This window comes from Dendropsophus ebraccatus, chromosome 3 (assembly GCF_027789765.1).
Source record: "Dendropsophus ebraccatus isolate aDenEbr1 chromosome 3, aDenEbr1.pat, whole genome shotgun sequence".
In the NCBI taxonomy this organism is placed as follows: Eukaryota; Metazoa; Chordata; class Amphibia; order Anura; family Hylidae; genus Dendropsophus; species Dendropsophus ebraccatus.
This window is the reverse complement of record NC_091456.1, coordinates 79786467-79808041: the sequence shown is the minus strand read 5'-3', so window position 1 is coordinate 79808041 and position 21575 is coordinate 79786467. Positions and strand designations below refer to the sequence as shown.

The 21575-nt window shown below is 42.4% G+C and overlaps 1 protein-coding gene across 5 annotated transcripts in view; it reads left to right on the top strand.

Annotated features, from left to right (window-relative positions):
• WDR64 (WD repeat domain 64) overlaps positions 1–21575 on the top strand; it is a 57413-nt gene that overhangs the window by 26010 nt on the left and 9828 nt on the right. For 4 of the 5 annotated variants that reach the window (XM_069962076.1, XM_069962074.1, XM_069962078.1 and 1 more), the window contains 7 exons: positions 5797–5955; positions 8793–8923; positions 9607–9729; positions 10550–10586; positions 14059–14089; positions 16784–16905; positions 21234–21339. In XM_069962076.1, coding sequence (XP_069818177.1) covers positions 5797–5955; positions 8793–8923; positions 9607–9729; positions 10550–10586; positions 14059–14089; positions 16784–16905; positions 21234–21339 — 709 coding nt within the window. The remainder of the gene's footprint in view (positions 1–5796; positions 5956–8792; positions 8924–9606; positions 9730–10549; positions 10587–14058; positions 14090–16783; positions 16906–21233; positions 21340–21575) is intronic. The other variant, XM_069962075.1, reaches the window with a different exon arrangement.

Sequence of the window (21575 nt, the reverse complement as noted above, 5' to 3'; positions counted from 1 at the left end):
GAGTATGTAAATTAACCCCCTTGGCGGCTGGGGTGTAGCTTACACTGACAGAGGCACCCATCATCCCGCCCGCACAGACCGCTGTTAGATCATGCAGGCTCCCCTCCAGTGTGTTCAGCGCTGTGCTGCTGCCGAGCACAGCTCTCTCCTCACGGCTCTGGACGCTGCACACACCGCTACAGCTTGCTTCGGGGGAACTCCGAGAGCTGTGAGGAGAGAGCCGTGCCCGGCAGCAGCAGCACAGCGCTGTACACACTGGAGGGGAACCTGCACGATCTAACAGCAGTCTGTGCGGCCGGGATGATGGGTGCCTCTGTTAGTGTATGTTACGCTCCGGCCGCCAAGGGGGTTAATTTACATAGTCGCAGCGGGATGTCAATCCCGCTGCAAGTATGTAGTGTCATACGGTTGAATGACACTCGATCCGCAGCGGATCTCGCTGCAAATTCGCAGCGTGAAATCCGCTGCGGATCCGGTAGGTGTAAAGGCACCCCAACAGTGTACAGTGTATGTACAGTGTATACAGTAAGGGGCTTACTTGCTGGGTGGTGTTGTTGGGGAATGTATACAGTAAGGGGGTGTTAGGGAATGTATACAGCATGGGGGCTACCTGGGGGGGGGTGTATACAGCATGGGGGCTACCTGCAGGGGGGAGTGTATACAGCATGGTGGCTACATGCAGAGGGGAGTGTGTACAGCATGGGGGCTACCTGAAAGGGAAGTGTATACAGTATGGGGGCTATCTGCAAGGGGAGTAGTGTATACAGTATGGGGGATGACTGCAGAGGGGAGTGTATACAGTATGGGGGCAATCTGCAAGAAGGGGGGAGTGTATACAGTATAGGGGCTACCTGCAAGGGGGGAGTGTATACAGTATGGGGGCTACTTGCGGGGGTGAAGTGTATACAGTATAGGAGTACCTGCAGGTATACAGGACCCCAGAACTATACACTACAGGTATGCAGGACCTCCACCAACTATATACTACATGTATACAGGACCTCCACTAACACTGCTAATGTTGCATATAACCAGACTCAGCCTACACTACTAATGTTATATATAACCAGGCTCTGTATAACACTGCCAATGTTGTATATAACCAGGCTGTATATAACACTGCCAATGTTGTATATAACCAGGCTCTGTATATAACACTGCCAATGTTGTATATAACCAGGCTCTGTATATAACACTGCCAATGTTGTATATAACCAGGCTCAGTATAACACTGTTAATGTTGTATACCTGACTGTATAACACTGCCAATGTTGCATATAACCAGGCTGAATATAACACGGACAATGTTGTATATAACCAGGCTCTGTATATAAAACTGACAATGTTGTATACAACCAGGCTCTGTATACAGTCTGATCACATGATGACATCTTAGTTTGGCTATTAGGTATTTAGAATGTTCAAAGTTATTTGTTTATTTGTAACCTACAATTCACATAAACAGTACAGAACTGTCGCGGTATATAGCGTATAAAGGGATATATAGAGCTCCTGGCGATTTCCACTTTAAACAAAAAAAAAAACAAGGGCATAGATTTTCCTCCTGGGCAACTTTGGAACAAATCAAATTAACACACTGAGGCTATGTTCACACTACGTATATTTCAGTCAGTATATTTCAGTCAGTATTGCAACCAAAACCAGGAGTGGATTAATAACACAGAAAGGCTCTGTTCACACAATGGTAAAATTGAGTGGATGGCCGCCATATAACAGTAAATAACTTCCATTATTTCAATATAACAGCCGTTGTTCTAAAATAACAGCAAATATTTGCCATTAAATGGCGGCCATCCACTCAATTTCAACATTGTGTGAATAGATCCTTTCTGTGTTTTTAATCCACTCCTGGTTTTGGTTGCAATATTGACTGAAATACACTGACTGAAATATACGTATACTGACTGAAATATACGTAGTGTGAACATAGCCTGACACTTTATACCTGGGCAGCGCCAGGTAAATTTTCTAGTCTATATCATAAAAATGACTGTCTGTCTGTCTGTCTGTCCTCTATAGACTTCCAAACGCCTGAACGGTTTGAACCCAAATGGTTTTTCCCTCCTCCCCTTCTAAGAGCTCGAGCACTTTCAGTTTTCTATCTACAAGCCATGTAAGTGCTTGTTTTTTTACAGGAATAGCTGTACTGTGTAATGGCGTCTTTCATTTTACCATAACATGTATGATGGAATTCTAAAATTATTATTTATGAAGATATAAATGGGTGAAATCGTAAAAAAAAGAAAGCAATATGGTAACATTTGGGGGGTTCCTGTGTCTACATGATGCACTATATGGTAAAAGCGACATGATACCATTATTCTATAGGTCAGTCCGAACACAACCATATTAGGTTACGCAGATTCTCTAATGTTATATATATATATTTTTTATGAAATCCTTTTTTTTGGCAATTAATTATTAATAAAATGGGCCTATTGTGATGCTTATAACGGTTTTATTTTTTCACCTACGGGGCTGTATGGGGTGTCATTTTTTTCCGCCATGATCTCTAGTTTTTATTAATACCATATTTGTGAAGATCAGACTTTTTGATCACTTTTTATAAATTTTTTTAATATATAATGTAACATAAAATCGGTAATCCGCGCACTTTTTTCCCTCTTTTCGTATACGCCGTTCGCAATGACGCTTGTTATATTTTAATAGATCGGACAATTACGCACGCTACGGTATATTATATGTTTATTTATTTATTTTTATATATTTTATTTATATAATGGGATGGGGGGGTGATTTCAGCTATTATTGGGGGAGGGGTTTTGGGGTAGTGTAATAGTGTTTTGAACTTTTTTTTTTTACACATTTGAATTCCCTTTAGGGGACTTTGACATACAGTACTTTGATTGCTCACACTGTACAATGCTATGCCGTAGGCATAGCATTGATCAGTGTGATCGGCGATCTGCTCATTGAGCCTGCCTGTGCATGCTCAGTGTAGCAGATCGCCGATCGGACCGCACGGAGGCAGGTGAGAGACCTCCGGTGGTCCATTTTGGGACCCCCGCAGTCACACGATCGGTAAGGAGTTAATGACACGCGGCAGCGCGATCGCTGCAGCGTGTCATTACCGGTGAGGTCCCGGCTGCTCACTGCATAGCGGGAGAACCACCCAGGACGTACAGTTACGTCCAGGGTCGTCTGGTGACGTAACTGTACGTCCAGGGTCGTCTAGGGGTTAAAGGGGGAGTGTATACAGCATGGGGGGCTACCTGAAGGGGGGAGTGTCTACTACATGGTGGCTACATGCAGAGGAGAGTGTATACAGCATGGGGGCTATCTGCAAGGGGGCAGTGTATACAGTATGGGGCATACCTGCAGGGGGGAGTGTATACAGTATGGGGGCTTCCTGCAAGAGGGTAGTGTATACAGTATGGGGGAAACCTGCAGGCAGGGGGGAGTGTATACAGTATGGGGGCTACCTGCGGGGTTGGAGTGTTTACAGTATAGGGGCTACCTGCAAGGGGGGAGTGTATACAGTATGGGGGCAACCTGCGGGGGTGAAGTGTATACAGTATGGGGGCTGCCTGCGGGGGTGGAGTGTAAGCAGTATGCGGCAACTTGCAAGTAAGGCGGAAGTGTATACAGTATGGGGGCTACCTTGTGGTAGTGGAGTGTATACATTATGGGGGTAACCTGCAAGAAGGGGGGGAGTGTATAGAGTATGGGGGCTACCTGCAAGTGGGAGGAGTCATTAGCCACACATCTTCCTATGTAAACAGGGTATGTGAGGCCAATAACAATAAAGGGTCCTATTACATGAATCGATTTTTAATGATTAACGACTAACGATAAACAAGATTATTGTTTAAATTCAAACAATATAACGATTTTTCGCACAATAATCGTCCCGTGTAATAGGGCCCTAAAGGCAAACTGACAGTACACAGACTCTCCTTTCCAGACGCTGTATCTTCAGGCCCCGCCTTCTCCAGAAAGATTGACAGCCGGAGGAGGTGGGGGCTGAATACACAGCAGCTGGACGAGGAAGCCAGAGAAGAGGATGTCGAATCACATTAGCTGCGCACTAGGTAATTATGTATTCCTGTGTGAGTTGGAAACTGACAGCACAGATATATGTGTACCTGTGCTGTCAATTTTCATGGCTGCCCGAACAATACAAGGATCATTAGTGCAGCCCGGGCCACTTGATTTGTCGTGTTGTCAAGGCAATGCAAACAAGCGCCAATCCTGCTGATCGGAACTGCACTTGTTTGACCCCCACCCGATGCTGACAAATCTTTACAATCTTTAGGTCTAAAACAACCTTAACGCCTAGCATAGGTCTTGGGTTGCCATGACAACCAGTTGCCACTCTGTGATTACATTGGGTGGACCACTGACCAGTGCACCACTAATGGCAGCTGTTAAAACTGTTTAGATACCATGATCACTATTGATCACCACATCTAAACAGTTAAATGACTGGCATTGGACACATCTCTGTGACTCATTACTGATGGGTGTCGTCTGCAGATAGCAGCTTCCGTGGATAGCCTGTGCCATACTCCCTCACTTGAACCATGATATAAATATACATCATAGGTTGGGAAAGTGTTCAGAACTGCACTAATCATTACATTATTATGTGTGGCCAGACAATGACATCATCTTTGTGAGGTAAAATCTGATCTCCAGAACATTCCACCGTTTATTTCTATGGGTCTGTTTTCCCCAACACTTTCCTCGTAAGCTACCACCAGGCCTGGCTGCCATATCTGTGACTGTGATGCTTTGGATCTGCACATCTCTATATAGTAGCTCTGTCTAAGGGCCCTATTCCACTGGACGATTATCGTTTGCATAATCGTTAACGATTAATGATCTCAAACGACCGCTATTGTGAAAGACCTGAAAACGTTCACTAATTTCCATGGAACGATAATCGTTACTTATGATTGTAATTGCGATAGTTTTTCTTCGCTATTTATTCGCTTGCGTTCGTATCTATTGCGAACGACCGAACGGTGTCTTATTCAAAGCGAACGTTTTGCGAACGAGCAACGATAAAAATAGGTCCAGGTTTCTCGTTCGGTCGTTAATCGTTAACTGCATTTCAACCGAACGATTATCGTTTAGATTCAAACGATTTAATGATAATCTGAACGATAATCGTCGGGGGAATAGGGCCCTAAGTGCTAATTCCCTCACCTGTGCATTGCTGGGGAGACACGCAGCTCTAATAATGTCAACCTGTTTGTGCAGTATGGAGATTCTCTCATTCATTTATATGGGGCACTCTTCCCCACCCCCCTCCCCTCCTGTACATCTGACAAGGATGGGATCTTTGTTGTAACCTTCTCCGGGCACCCAGTGTATCTGTGTGCCAAATTTGGGGTCAAACGGTTCAGGCGTTTAAAAGTCTATAGAGGACATACAGTCAGACAGATGGAGGGACGGACAGGCATTTATTTTTATTACATAGATTAGATTAGCTCAGTTAAATAGTGTTTCACTTCCAGGCGCAGATCCTGACCAATCAAAACTTTTCACATACTCTATCTCTAGGACATGTCAAAAGAATTTTTTTAAGCAACAGTGCCCATTTATGTGTATGCTCACATTTAGAAGTTTTTATTTTCCATTTTTAAGATTTTGAAGAAATTAGTAATAGACTGTGTGTGATTCAGAAACTATGTTGTGAGCTGCATTGACATGATTGATTACAATATAAGTGTGTACAACAGTATAATATATTACACAAATAATGTAGCAGAAAGCCAAATGACTAAGGCAATGGCATATTTTTCTAAGGGAAAGGAGGATAATCCTACTTTGTTCATAACCATGGAATTTAATGAAGATATCAGTGTTTGGTTTAAAACACTAGAACCAGTGCGAAGTACCAAACATTTACCAGCCATGGAACTCCGAACATTTGATCCAAGGTCTTGTGGAGTTAATAAACAACAGGTATGTGGAACATTCATTGTACCTTGCTATTGTGTCATTAAGTTATCAAATGTACAGTATATAAAAAATATTAGTAATTACCCAGCTTGTGGACAATATGTAAGTAGCCCTGGTTTTTGTTTAATTTTTTAATTAAAGCTTAAAAATCTAGGAATTTGCTAAAGCAGGCGACTCCCAGGTCTCTACCCCTGGCTTGGCTTACTAGCGGTGGAAGGGGAGGTGCAGTTGAAGAGGCAGGACAGCAGGCAGGAACACAGCAGGAAACTCATGCAGGACTCATGGACAGGAACCAGGAATCACGGGCAAGAAAGCTTGGACCACAAGCTAAGGGTTAGCATGCAGAGGCTTCAACAAGGAAGCAAGGAAAAGTTGCAGGACTTTAAAATAAAGGGCTGCAATGAGTTAACCAATTGAGGAGGTGAGGACATGTGCGCTGGCCAGGGAGAGAAGACACAAGAGCAAGTAGATGTAAAATGCCCCAAAGGGGCGGCGTCGTTGAGCTGTGGGGTCTGTTGGGGAAACGCAGGAGAGGGAGCAGGTGCGGTGGCGGCCCAGGCCTCAGGATACCGCTGTAGCCGTTATTCACACACACTATAAAAGAATAAAATAAAGACACAGGCACTCACCCCCTGTATGTAACGAGCGCTTATATTTATCGTGCGATGGCGGCAGCACTGACAGAGATAGCCATTGGCTCCCCCCCTGTCAGTCTCTCTTGTGGCCGCAGCGGTCACAAAAGGCTGCACTCCCCTTCTGGTGTCGGCGCTCGAGTGACATTACTGCGCCAGCGCCAGGACAGGGGAGAGCGGCCTTTTGTGACCGCTGCAGTGTGGCCACAAGAGGGAAGAGAAGAGGAGACGCTGGACCAGGGTGAGTATGTGTTTTTTTTTATGTCACATGCTGTATGGGAGGAGGAGAGGGCACAAGGGGTCTATATGGGAGGGGGAGAGCCGACAGGGGAAGAGCACACGAGGGGCTATATACTACAGGTGAAGAGCGCACAGGGGGGTTATATACTACAGGTTGAGAGCACACAGGGGCAGACACCCCCACTGTACCTAATTTCAAAGGGCTGGTGAAAGAGGAAAAAATGCTAGTTTTCCCACTAATAAGCATCAATTCTGTATGTAAATAGTTCAACAATGTTTGTGAAAAGTAACAAAACACGTTTCCTACTGATGTTCAGCTCGGACCTTTACCTGGCAATAGATCCCGGTAAGTGGACCTTCACTAAAAGTTGTTGAGTACCCCTGCCATAGACTTTAATGTAGAACATTATTAGATTAGAAATAAATTTTATACTTATTTGTCTGGCATATTTGGATTTTATTTGAATGTGTGTTGACCTAGCCTTAAATGCCCAATCCAGAGTCTGCAACAGAACTAAAAGACTGCTCCTGCATTCAAACCCCCCATGGTTTTGAGAATGGAGATCCTGAAATCCACAGAGAACATTCATTCTCTCTGGAGCTCCCAAAGAAAGCCGTCTGCTGTACATTGTACTGTCTGTGATAATAGTAAGGAGAAGAAGCCTAAAGTTAGGCTTGAGAAAGGCACTGATGGATTATAGTGCCGAAACGCGTTGCAACTTTTAATTAAAAATCCCTTTTTTTGTTTCTGCCAATTGTGTAGTCATAAATTTATATACTTCTTAGCCGCTGATGCGGTTTTCACTAGTGACCACCTATTCCTAGTGATTTTTTACCTGCGCCATGCACCTTAGAGGATCATATGTGGCTCCTCTTGTCCTATAAGGATCCGGCTTCTTCTGTGTACTCTACCCCATACGTCATGTGGACGATCCTGTGCTGAGCTGCGGTATCTGATTCATGTGTGACATAGTGTTGTGCCTATGTTGGTTGCACAACTAAGGAAGGTGAGTGCATTGGAGGAAAATTTCTGTGCACATTTATATCACATTATTGCACTAGGAGGCGCCCTTTTCCCTTTTTTTTCTTTTTGCTATAATAGTTAGGACACTACCCGACATGCAAAAAAATAAAATAAAATAAAAATATATATGTTGTTGTTAGGAACCGGACAGCAGGACAAGACAAGACAGTGAGCCCTAAGCTTAGCCCCGCCCACTATCCTCTACCTACTTGCCACTATCCGCCCTAAAATGGCGGCGAGCAACTGGGCGGCAGTCCCTGCACTGGCTAGGTGGAACACAAATACAAAACAGACAGACAAACACAATGAAGAATAGTCCACAAGCCGGGTCACAACAGTCGGGCATGAAAAGTACAAAATCAGGATCCAAAGGCATAATCAGAAAAAAGGCAATATGATCAGGGGCAGGCAGCAAGCAAGGGAGGTCAGAGGTACAAAGCAGTAGTCAGGAGATGCAAAGAAACAGAATCCACAAGCAGGCAGAGACTAAGTCAATAACCAGCCATGATATCCCAGACTGAGGTTTGTAATATAGGAGACCAGGGCTCTGATCCAGAACGTAATTGGACCACCCCCTGATCTCCAAGCACAGACAGCTGAGAACAAAACAGATCCACTGGCAGGAAGACCTGTCAGTCACAGCAGAACCAAAACACAGGTTAACCATGACATGGCCAGACAGAATTCAGCAGGTGAATTTGGGTGTGTCTCCCAACAAAAGTGAGCATATAAACCAGTGTTCACACACTGCAAACAAAAACACAAACAGAATACAAGAATTTCAGCGCCTTCTCGGCCGCACAGCATGAGCCGAGGGGCGCATAATGCTCTGTAAAGATACCATCCTGACAGTTGTGTAGTTAATGCCATGTGTTTAGAAGATAATATTCATGTTACAAATGCAAAAAAAAACCATGTAATTAATATTACAACAATATTTTCAGACCAAAATTCCCAGAAGAACGATTATATGCATTGACGCACTCAGAATAGAAGAATATATTATTATTGTAACTGGAAGTCTGCATGGGGAAATAAACATGTACTTCTTAGATTCATCATCTGTTCGACTTCTGTAAGTTCTACAGCTCTTGTAAATCTATGAGAAAGGGATGAAGATCCCATGGTCAGTTATTTACAGGTTGAATTTCTGATGCAAATTTTAAATCATCTAGACCAGGGGTGTCAAACATCTGGAGGGCTGCCAGTTTAATACCCATGATCTAGACTTTACATTGAGTTTTGTTAAGATACTACCAATGTATGGGTTTATATAGGCAAATAGTACCAAACAGTGCCCAGAAATAGTACTATTCTTTGTGCATTATGCTCTATTGTGTCCATATAGTTACTGCAGTCCTGTATACTCCTAACTCTGCCACTTGCCAATGACAGCTGGTATGGTGCTGGTGATGGAATTCAAGGAAGGCTCACTTTTTCCCAGGTTTTTGATGATCCCATAAGAGAGGACACACTATTTGCTGATACAACTTGGCCACATCCATAACAACTTTTTTTTACTAAGGTACTATGGATAAGACCTCATGATCTTGGCCAATCAATTAATATGGGGCACACTATATATAGAAGTCAATGGTACTATATATAGTGCGCCCCCTGCTGGACACTCCATAGGAATTACAACTGATTCGTGACATCATGGTTTTTGACAGAATTTGAAGCCTCCATGATCTACTAAATTAAGGGAAATAGCAGTATATGTGCAAATGATACAAAGGTAATATGTTTTCTTGTTAGTTGTAGCCAGAAGGTTGAAGAGGATGTAATGTCCAGAACATCTCTAGACACGGCAAAGTCACAAAGGATAAATTCTGTGTTGGTTTTTTTACCAGCAAATGTAGATGACTGGGAGACACTAAAGTAAGTTACCTTTTAACCTATTATTCCCCCCCCCTAAACTCGCCTTCCAAAAGCCATAACTTTTTAAAAATTTGTCATCAGATTATATGTATGATAAGTTTGAGGAACAAGTTTTGTTTTTATGGCAACATTTAATGTATTATGTAATGTATTGAGTTCTCAATACTCTCTACGCACGATATAGTACTTTAAATATAAAATAAACAATAAAAATGTGTAATGTCACCAGTGAACTTTTTTAACACTAAATCTCAGGCAGGTGGTATAAAAAACAAACAAACCCCTATATTCATCTTCCACACTCCCCTGCCCCCACTGGTTTCATGGAGCTCAGGTTCTTGCTGCTCAGTGCTTCTGGGTTTGGCTGAGCAGTCAATACCATGTGCCGACCCCAAAACTTGGCTCCTTTGGGCAGCTCCATAGACAATAAATCATAATCATCCATTCATAATAAGAGAGCTGGGTGCCTATCTAGAGATTCCTGGGGGTGGAGGGGGTGGGACGGTGTCCCATACTTGTTCCCTATGGATACAAGTAACTTTAAATTGGAAACCCTTTAACTGATTAATAGTTGAACGTCCTGAAGAAGCATACCTCAATCAAAATAAAAAGTACATTATTTTTATTAATGGAATAAGTTTATCCAGATCTTTTTAAGTCCACAAATGATTTTCGAGTTCATGTAAAGGTAGCCTTAGCTGGGTCAGATTCCCTGACTAGCACATATTGCCTTATTTAATACATTGTAATTATAATGGTTATATGAAAAGCGGATAAATAAATGGAGCACATTTTTCAACTCTTTATATTTCATCCACAGTACAAACACTCTGTTCCAAGATCTTTCCACTTGTAAAGTAAGTAAGGAATGCATTAGTGCACTTTCACTAAAGGAAAATGTAGATTTTAGTTTTCAACAAAATGCTTGCTGCTGGGAGTTGGAAGTCTTTCAACAACTGTAATGACACAGGCTGGGGACCACCGCTCTAGAATATAGCCTGCTTTATCATTACATTTATGTTTGCTTGGACGATAGAAAAAAATGGCAACATGTGATCACAATCTAATATGCTGTTTTATCTTTCAATTTTCTTTGTAATTAGTTGGGAGACAGACATTGTAAATACATGTTTTTTTTTATATTTGTGTGATCACAAATGTGATCACCATGTGATAATCTGTTGCCTGTGTCAAAAGCCAAAGACATCTGCATATATTACATAGATGCAATGATCTGCCATAATCAAGTCTGTGACATGTTTGATATTTTGTCATATTTTAACTGCCTTGTGTGTGTTTCCAAGGCAAATATGGAAACCATCTTAAGCAATTGCGTCAGCTCTTATATTATTTAGTACAGTGTAACTATTTGGTACCTGCACAATATGGCACAATATAGCTCACACCAGTATGAACTATAGTGGAAATATGCACCAGTTCAGAGTTTGTGTAGAATTCTACATCAAGCATTCGGCAGCAGCTGGGTGGCAAATGTATCAAGAGACATGTGGTGACCCAGGTATGCAAGATGTTATATTCAGAGAGAGGTGCTGCAGTACCGCTACAGCACAGGGGCTCAGAGTTGTAGTAGCTTTACCTGAATACCAACAACATGCCCGTTCAAGGTGTCCTTAGTATCCCCTTAGAAGTGTGATGTGCAAGGTATAAATTGTTCCCCCGGTGTTCTGTGTCATCTTTGGTTCCGTCGACTAGCGATCCCAACCTTGTGGGAGGTATTGGTTATGCTTTGACTTTTGTGCCCGTAGGCGAAATACCTAAATCTTGCCCCAAGGTAAAACTTAACTTTTATTTTACTACAGATAAAATAAAACTGTGATATTGTGTATATACATTGTTACATAAAAGTAGACAAGCATTGAGCCAAGTACTGCATAGTATTTGCGATTATTATCGTCTGAGACTGATTAATGAATCGCAGATTACGAGGGGTGCGTCCACCACCTGCTAGTAATCTGCGTGCTCACTACTTTACGACTTACGACTATTGTTCCCTCATTCATAAATGATAATGAGATAGTTGCTTAATTAAGGTTTAATTAGCGTATAGCCCACTGTAGGGGCTGTATGAATTTGTACCTATAGTGAGCAGCCACCAAACGGAACACAAGGGGTCACTCCACCACCTATGTGCTTCTGTATATGGGTGGTCACAACAGCTTTCTGCCAGCAGGCAACATTGAGATCTCGTTGGCTACTGTATTAGATCATACACAGTATTCACTGTATCGGAGACTATCGATCACAATTACAATCTAAGCGTGCTGCTATAGAGGATCAATATGTACTGTGTATATACGTGCAGCCGATAAGTGTCAGATCAATGGGCGATCAATAGTGAGATACAGTCTTGGGTACATGACTTGCACAATTCCAGACTGTTAGACCTGTATCGGCGTGCTGGCTCACAGCCACAATTCGCAACTGCCGATGTGCACTACATCACCCGGAGAGCGGGATGCTCCTAGTCTGACCGTATCGCTATTTTATCTATTAGGACTAGTATCTTTTGGTTATTTTGCTATGCACAGTGCTCTATCTACATTAAAATTGCCATAGCCTTCTTCCTTTGGTCCCTGGCTGAGCGATCCTATCTTTGCTTCTGAGATACAGTGGTACCTTGGTTTAAGAGCTACTTGGTTTAAGAGCTCACAGTTTTTCAAAATTGTGACTTGGTTTAAGAGCATTGCTTTGGTTTAAGAGCTCTCTGTACTGGGTGGGAGAGCAAGTGGGGGAGAGGCATGGTCTGCAAAGCGGGGTCTACAGAACTGTACTCTGACCTAGGAAGTCTCCCTCACCTTCCAAATCATGGCAGATCCACTTCAGGCTGGGGCTTACATCATGGGACAGGACTGTGGAGGTAATCTCTTCATAGTTGTAACCCGTTTCTCCCCAGACAGAGAGTGCTGCATGTATGTGCCTACATATGTCTTGCTCATTCCTTCATGCTCCCTGGAGTCTCTGTCAGTCCTGAATGGTTCATGCTGAACACCCCCCCCTTCCCTATTGCCATCGTCATGTGACCACACAGCCCTCTGACAGCAGCCCTTCTTCTCTATTCTAGCCTGTTGTACTACGCTTCTGCATTATGGGAATCTGCAAATGTTTGTTTCATGTGTTTTACATGGTAATCAGAATAAAAAATCATTATTTTTGGGGTGTGGAACTAATTGTCTGCATTTCAATGATTTTCTAGGGGAATATTTGCTTTGGTTTAGGAGTGGATTTGAATTACAGTCCCGGAACCAATTATGCTCGTAATCTAATGCACCACAGTACATTTGTCTGGCATTGACAGCTCACTCAGCCAATCACTGACTGAGATGCAACAGTGTCATGGCCACTGATTGGCTAAGTGGGCTTTCACTGCCAGAGGAGTCAATCACAGAAGTAGAGGTGGGATTGTTCAGCTGGGGTTCAAAGACTATTTAGGAGGAAACCTGAGGAGTGCGGAAAGGTAGGAATAGGCTGTTTGTCATATTCTTTGCCTTGGCAGCCACATATAAAGTGAATTCTGAGTGGAATAGCCCTTTAAAACCCTTTAGACCTGTAATAAAAATTAGGTATGTGCTGTCCTACATAAACATGCTTTAGCAGCAGTGGGCATGGGTTCTGGGACACTCCAGACATGCCTCTTAGTAAATGTGCTGAATCCAATCACAGCTGTTTTTTTGAAACTAAAGACTCATGAGAAATGCCAGTCTTAGTCTATTCCTATTAAAGTTTCTTTAAGAAGTCTGAATTCTTATCCCTGAGCACCAGCAACAGAAGAGCAACTGAAATCTTACAAAGATTCTGGGAGGCCAGTTCATCTGTACACTTATCTTAACTAAATCCCCATCCCTATGTCCTACCCCTCTAAGTAAATCCTGTGCAGACATTAACCATCATTTATGTCTGCTTGCAGTAGTAAATCATGGAAAATTGAGCGCAGGAGGAGCCCCCCCCCCCCCCCCCCCCCCCCAATCAGGCAAAAAGTCAAATTTTTGCACAAACCATGTGTGGCTTTTTTCAGGCAAAGGAATAATAAACCCCCCACCCCCCTATTGTGTTTCCTTTGCTGTTTATTTGAAACTACTAGGGTAGTATTGCACCTTATATGGCTTGCAGAAAGGGGGCACAACAGACTACAGGTTTATGGTTTAGTCATGTGCCAATTGAGCCAACTGCAGCCATGTCCCCTTACTTCTTCACCCACTCAGCAGGATACTACCTTATTAGGGCCCTTCCACAATTCTCCAAGTAAGTAGTTAGTCTCTTTTTTGGCTTGTACCCTGGTGATAAACTAAAACCTATGCTTATTTTTTATAGAACGATGTGAAGACCTCAGAAATGAATTCCGGTCAGTAGACAACACTTTCCAATTACATTTTCTACTACATTTGTCATTTTTACAATATAGGAGTTTGTGATTTTTTTCTTACTTTAAAGAAGCTTGGTGTAGGGATGAAAAAAACATCTCATAAAATAAAGGGGTCGTCCGAGGAGCAGAAGAGGTGTTATCTTTTCTCACTTCCCAGCACTCCACTTCTCATCTCAGAAGTATACCTTCAAAGACAAGGGGTGGTTAGCATGTGATGGCCAATAGCCCCACAATGTTGCCAATGTTCTGGTGCCATTATGTGGTTATTGGACTTTGCACGTTAGTGTTGTTTTGCATGCATGTGATAATTGCAATATGGTACCCACCCCTTCTCGTCTTGGAAGGTATACTTCTAAGACAAGCATAGGATGAAAGTGTTAAGTTTAAAAAATGTATATCTTCTGCTCCCCAGATAACCTTTAAGTTATGTCTGTGATCATTAAACAGTTTTTTTCAAGTGTCACTAAAGTTTTCCCAACATTAAAAGTTATATACCAATCACAGGATAAGGGATAAGTAGCTGATAAGAAGGGTGTGACTGCTGGGACCCCCGTTGATCCCAAAAATGGACATCAAATGTCCCTGGGTAGCATCATGCAATGTTTGAATAAATTGAGCAATGACCACGCATGTGTTCTGCATTCCATTAATTTAAAACAGAATTATCAGATACCAGCCGATATTCTAATTATCCCCTATTCTGTGAATTGATGATGAGAATAAGAAAGGAAGTTGTCGACAGCTCACCTTGTAAACTTGTTCATGCGGACTTGAGATGGTAGAAGGGAGAGTGCACGGATATCCAAGCAGTGGCTAAATGCTGAGTAGAACCAGACAAGACGATGAAGGGAAATTTTCCGGCACTCCAAATAAAAAACATATTAAAAATGATCATTTATTGCATAACGATCTGGGGGAGATCTGTAACCAACGCGTTTCACACATCAGTGCTTAATCATGGTCAATGGAAAATTTCCCTTCATCATCTTGGATGATGAGAATATGCTTGTAAGGGAGCATCTGTGGTGTATATAGTGTGTATTATGAAAGATGCATAGAAGGATGTAACGTGGCACTCACCCAGAGGTAGCAAAAACAATAGCTGTTTTGTATGTGACTAGCGTGCTTTATCAGTCCATGGGCAGCCCACAGGCATGGGATTTAGGATTTTTTGATACCTCTGGGTGAGTGCCATGTTACTTCCTCCTATGAATCATTTATTATCCATGTGGAGAATATGAATCACATTGAGCACAATCGGTAGCACGAACATTTGGGCTCTTCAAGTTATTGGAGTTTTTACACTTTAAAGGGATATTCCCCAAAAATCTTTTTTTTCCAGCGTTAAATAGCACACTCATAGCTCAATATATTGCTCAAGGCAAGTAATTACCTTTTCTGAGCCGTTTTGGATAGAGATGAGCGAATCGGGTTTGGGTTCGAGTCCATCCGAACCCAATCGTTCGGCATTTGATTAGCAGTGGCTGCTGAACTTGGATAAAGCTCTAAGGTTGTCTGGAAAACATGGACACAGGCAATGACTATATCCATGTTTTCCACATAGCCTTAGGGCTTTATCCAACTTCAGCAGCCACCGCTAATCAAATGCCGAACGTTCGGATGGACTCGAACCCAAACCCGGTTCGCTCATCTCTAGGTTTGGAGTTATTTCGGCCAAATCACCCCCTCTGCATGCACAAAATGAGCTCAATGGAGTACACTCCGACACGCTCCTTCTCCTGGCCCCCACTTTCGGAGTCGGGATCACATGTGCCCCCCCCTGTGGCATGACATCGGCATCCCCCTCCGCCCGACCGCTCGCCCCCCTTTTCCCAGCGGCACCAAGATGACAGGTTGGATTCCCGCTATGACCCTACTAGATCGGCATCTCCCTCCAGCTGAAAGCTCTACCCCCCTTTCCCAGTGGCACCCAGATGACAGGCTGAATCGCCTGCAGAAAGCATATATCACTAAACTACACTACATACAATGAGATTTACACTCGCAGCAGGGGAGCAGGCTTGTCATCTGGGTAATGCTCAGGAGGGGAAGTGGCACCCGGGTCACAGAAAGGGGGAGGGGGGGTAGTTTGGTGTAGTTTGCTGGCAGCTGGGGAGCTGGACTGTCATCTGGGAAATGTAGTTTTCTGGCGGGCGCCATCTTGGATATAGACTGGTTTTAAGAAAAACTTGTAACTCAGGAATGGCAGCAGCTAGAAAGATGGTTCAAAATACTCAGGGGGACTTGGGAGGTAAGACTAGGTTGGGGAGCATTTTATTTTTTAGCTCTTGGGGGGGAATACCCCTTTAGGGCCAGTTCACATGGAGTAAAAGCAGCGGAATTCTTTGAGCAGAGAGGCGCGGAGAGAGGAGACGCGCAAGCCCTCCTATAGACAGGCTGTATGACACTGAGGCAGGCGGGATTCCGTGGTGGAGAGTTCCACAGCTTTTACTGCATGTGAACTGGCCCTTAAGTAGTGCCAAAGAGTTATGTTTGTATGTAGATATATACTGTGGATTTCTTCATGGAATATCTATGCAGAAAATCTACATTATTTATAGTTCAAGAAATGTGAAAAGGTTTTGAGGAAATCTTCTCTATGCTGTGGAAAATGAAAAACAGTCTTTCTGCCCAGTATCAAATATTATATGTAATATTGTTATTACTTATTAGTAGATGAACATGGTGAAGAACCTTATGGAAATCACTCTCACTTTCCAATGAATGGAAAGTCTATTGCTCCAATCATAGTTTCATGTCATGAGAACGGTTACCTCTATTTGTGGAATACTAAGGTATTATTATTTTTCTCTCTATTTGTGTTACAAAGCTACATTAGTTGTCACTGCCCATTGTAGGACATACACATGCCTCATAAACACTATGGGTGGAATTTATCAAGCTAAAAAGTTATATTTTTTGGTGTAAAATGGCCAGATGCAAATAAATTTATACACAGATGTGATATGTAAAAACCTCATCCACAAGTAACTGTCAAATATATGATCAAATGAAAAAATTACCTGCGATTATGGAGATACTTTCACCTACTCTTCAAACCATCCCAATTTGGTCCTTATCAGAGTTACCCAGATCTTTACACTTGCCCATTTTTCCTGCTTCAAACACACCAACTTCAAGAACTGTCAGTTTACTTGCCTACTATGTGTCACCCCATGACTCCCTTATGGCGAATTGGGATATCCATACATGAATAAATCTTCTATTCACCCATGCACACACACCTCATGTAACTACAGTGGTACCTTGGTTTAAGAGTAACTTGGTTTAAGAGCGTTTTGCTTTAAGAGCTCACAGTTTTTCAAAATTGTGACTTGGTTTAAGAGCATTGCTTTGGTTTAAGAGCACCCTGTACTGGGTGGGAGTGAGAGTGGGGGAGGGGCATGGTCTGCATAGCGGGGTCTACAGCACTGTACTCTGATCCAGGAAGTCTCCCTCACCTTCCAAATCATAGCAGATCCACTTCAAGCTGGGGCTTACATCAGGGGACAGGGCTGTGGAGGTAATCTCTCCATAGCTGTAACCCCTCTTTCCCTGGACAGAGAGCGCTGCATGTATGTGCCCACATCTGCCCTGCTCATTCCGTCATGCTCCCTGCAGTCTCTGTCAGTCCTGATTGGTCCATGCTGAACACACCCCTTCCCCATTGCTGTCATGTTACCACACTGACCTCTGACAGCAGCCCTGCTTCTTTTTTCTAGCCTGTTGTACTACACTTCTGCATTATGGGGATTTTATACACCACATGCTGATTGCTATACTGTGCAGTAACTTATAATATGACATATTCAGCTGTTTATAAATGTTTGTTTTATTTGTTTTACATGTTATTCAGAACATAAAATCATTATTTTTGGGGTGCGGAACCAATTGTCTGCATATCAGTGATTTCTTATGGGAAAATTTGCTTTGGTTTAACAGTGGATTTACAAGCACAGTCCCAGAACGAATTATGCTTGTAATTCAAGGCACCACTGTATATGCACATATGCCCATGAGTTTCCCCTCCTCCTGTGCTCACCTGCAGTCCACTGTTTTCTCACTTCCTTATGCATCTCTTGAATTTTACTTAAAGGGAATCTGTCCGGGCTCTACCTGAGGTGCTGACAGTGTACTGTAGCTGGCAGTCCCCTAGTGAGCATGGTACTTTTTGGTAAATTTCCGTGCAGTGATTTATGTACAACATGGGTCTCCAAACTGCGGCCCTCCAGCTGTTGCAATACTAAATTTCCTATCATGCCTGAATAGCCGAATCCAAAGCTTTAGCTGTCCAGGCATGGGAATTGTGGTTTTGCAACAGCTAGAGGGATGCAGTTTGGAGACCCATGATGTACAATCTCACATCTCCTACTGTAATGAGGTGTGACACAGGAGTTGTTTGTGCCGCACTCTGGCACACCTCACTGCTCCTTCCTCTTCTTCATGAATAATCAATGCTGCCTGGCCTCCTGCTTGCTCAGCTGTCAGCCAGTGTCTCTGATTGCAAATCAGTCCTCTGTAGGCAGTTTGTCTGAAAGAAACACTCAGATATAGTTGAATCTGAGACCAGATGTGTTGGAGCTGTGGTCTAGGGGTAACTCACCTGTTTAGAAATGATAGAAATGAAATATAGGTATTTATTTTTGTATTTTTTTCTCATTATTGTACCATTTTAAAGGCTATGTTCACACACAGTATTTTGCTCAGTATTTTGCAACCAAAACCAGGAGTGTATTGAAAACACAGAAAGGTTATGTTCACACACTGTTGAAATTGAGTGGATGTCTGCCATTTAATGGCAAATAATTACCGTAATTTTAATACAACGGCCCTTATTTGCCATTAAATGTCGGTTATCCACTAAATGTCAACAGTGTGAGAACATAGCCTTTCTGTGGTCTCAATCCACTCCTATTTTTGGTTGTAAAATACTGACCAAAATACTGAGCAAAAATACTGTGTGTGAAAATAGCCTTAAAAAGGATACAATAATGAGAGAAAAAACATGTATTGCATTTCCATCAGGGGATTTGAACCAGAGAATGAACTGCTGGCAGGTCTGTATACAAGTGAGTTACCCTTCACCACAGCTCCAACGCATTTGGGAGAAGAGATTCAACTACATCTGAGTGTTTCTTTCAGACATAAACTGCCTATAGACGACTGATCTGCAATCAGAGACACTGGCTGACAGCTGAGCGAGCAGGTGAAGAAGAGGGAGGAGGGAGAGGTGGTGCGGTGTGCCAGAGTGTGGCACAAACAACTTTTTGACATTTCATTACAGTAGGAGACGTGAGATTGTACATAATCCGCTGCACAGAAAATTACCAAAAGGCACCATGCTGACTAGGGGACTGACGGCTACAGCACACTGTCAGCACCTCAGGTAGGGTCCAGGAGCTGACAGATTCCCTTTAAATGAAAAAGCTGCTGGCTTCTCCCTGATTGTGCCCAGCATCACGAAAAATTAAAAATGATAGGAAACATTGAGGCTATGTTCTCACTAAGTTTTTTGATGCCAAAGTTCAGCCATATTTTAATATATACAGACCTAAATAATGATCACGGTCTTTGTTTATGGCTGTAATGAACTAAATACAGCTGTATTTTTTACCTCAAAAAGCTGTTGTGTCAACATACTGTAGTCACATGCTAATGACCAGTTCAGAGCTCTGGTGCCAACTGCATCTCTGTTCTACCACAAGTCACCCTTATGCACAAGCAATTGAATAGAAACTCTTGCTGTTTAAAATTCTCTGTACTGTGTGGGATGGTACAACTACTGAATTTAACAATGTTCAATCAGCAACTGCAGAGCAGGATGGAGTAAGAAGAGAATAACTCACAGCCTGGAGCTGCATAGCTGAGGGCTGATATACAAATACTACATTCAATCCTACATCTTGTTAAAATCATGATGTCCTCTGTGTAGGTTGCATTAGTGATTATTTACTACAGGCGGAGCAATGTTTCCTGTGGTGTTGGTTTACTACAGTAGTAGTGTTTATTGCTGTACTGCAGTGTTGGTTTACTACAGTAGGAGTGGCATTTTTTGCAGTACTGTAGTGTTGTTTAGTACAGGTGGAGAAATATTTAATTCTGCAATGTCGTGTTGGTTTACTACAGATGGAGAAGTAGAAGGTGGAGAAGGTGCTTTGTGGTGTTACTTTGTCACTGGTTTTCGTTACAGCTTTTTGAGTAATATGGGGGCAGCATGGTGGTATTTGGCACTGTGTGGTACCCTGTGTTTGTCTGTTAAGTCCCAGAATCAACATTGCTTGATAAGGCCTGGGTTGCTTGATAAGGCCTGGGTTGAAAATGTTTGAGAATTCTTTGTGCATAAGGCTGATGGTGCGTTTACACAGAAAGATTATCTGACAGATTATCTGCCAAAGATTTAAAGCCAAAACCAGGAACAGACTATAAACAGAGATCAGGTCATAAAGGAAAGCAAGCCTGAGATTTCTCCTCTTTTCAAATCCACTCCTAGCTTTGGCTTCAAATCTTTGGCAGATAATCTGTCAGATAATCTTTCTGTGTAAACACACCATAATGGTGCGTTTACACAGGCAGATTTATCTGACAGATTTTCCTTTATGACCTGTTCCCTGTTTATAGTCTGTTCCTGGTTTTGGCTTCAAAGATCTGTCAGATAAATCTGCCTGTGTAAACGCACCATAAGGGTCCGTTTACACAGAAAGATTATCTGACAGATTATCTGCCAAAGATCTGAAGCCAAAGCCAGTAATGGATTTGAAAAGAGGAGAAAACTCAATGTTTCCTATATGACCTGATCCCTGTTTATAGTCTGTTCCTGGCTTTGGCTTCAGATCTTTGGCAGATAATCTTTCAGATAATCTTTCTGTGTAAATGGACCCTTATGGTGCGTTTACACAGAGAGATTTATCTGACAGATTTGAAAGGAACAAAATATCAGTATTTCTATTATGAACTGTTCTCTGTTTTATAGTCTGTTCCTTGCTTTGGCTTAAAAAATCTGACAGATAAATCTGTCTGTGTAAACGCACCATTAGATCGATCGATCTATCTATCTATCTATCAGTAATTAACTATCCCCTTCTTGCATGTTTCATGTTTAAATTCACAAATGTATTTTTTCAAGGGAGATTTGATAACTAAGGTGTTACCGTATACAAAGCAGCCTCCTATTCCCCTGACAGTGGTTTGTACAAATACACCCAGTAGTATCATCTTAGCTGGTAATAGAGGTAAGGGTTTACTTTAAATATTTTATGAATTCTGTAATTTTACAATATAATTTGTATTCAAAGATAATACTAATGGCCAAGATACTAATCATTTGTATTCAAAGATAGAGTGGAGGATTAGAACAAGAACCATTTGATAATAGGACAGAGTATTAAAGCGACTCTGTACCCACAATCTGTCCCCCCCAAACCACTTGTACCGTCAGATAGCTGCTTTTAATTCAAGATCTGTCCTG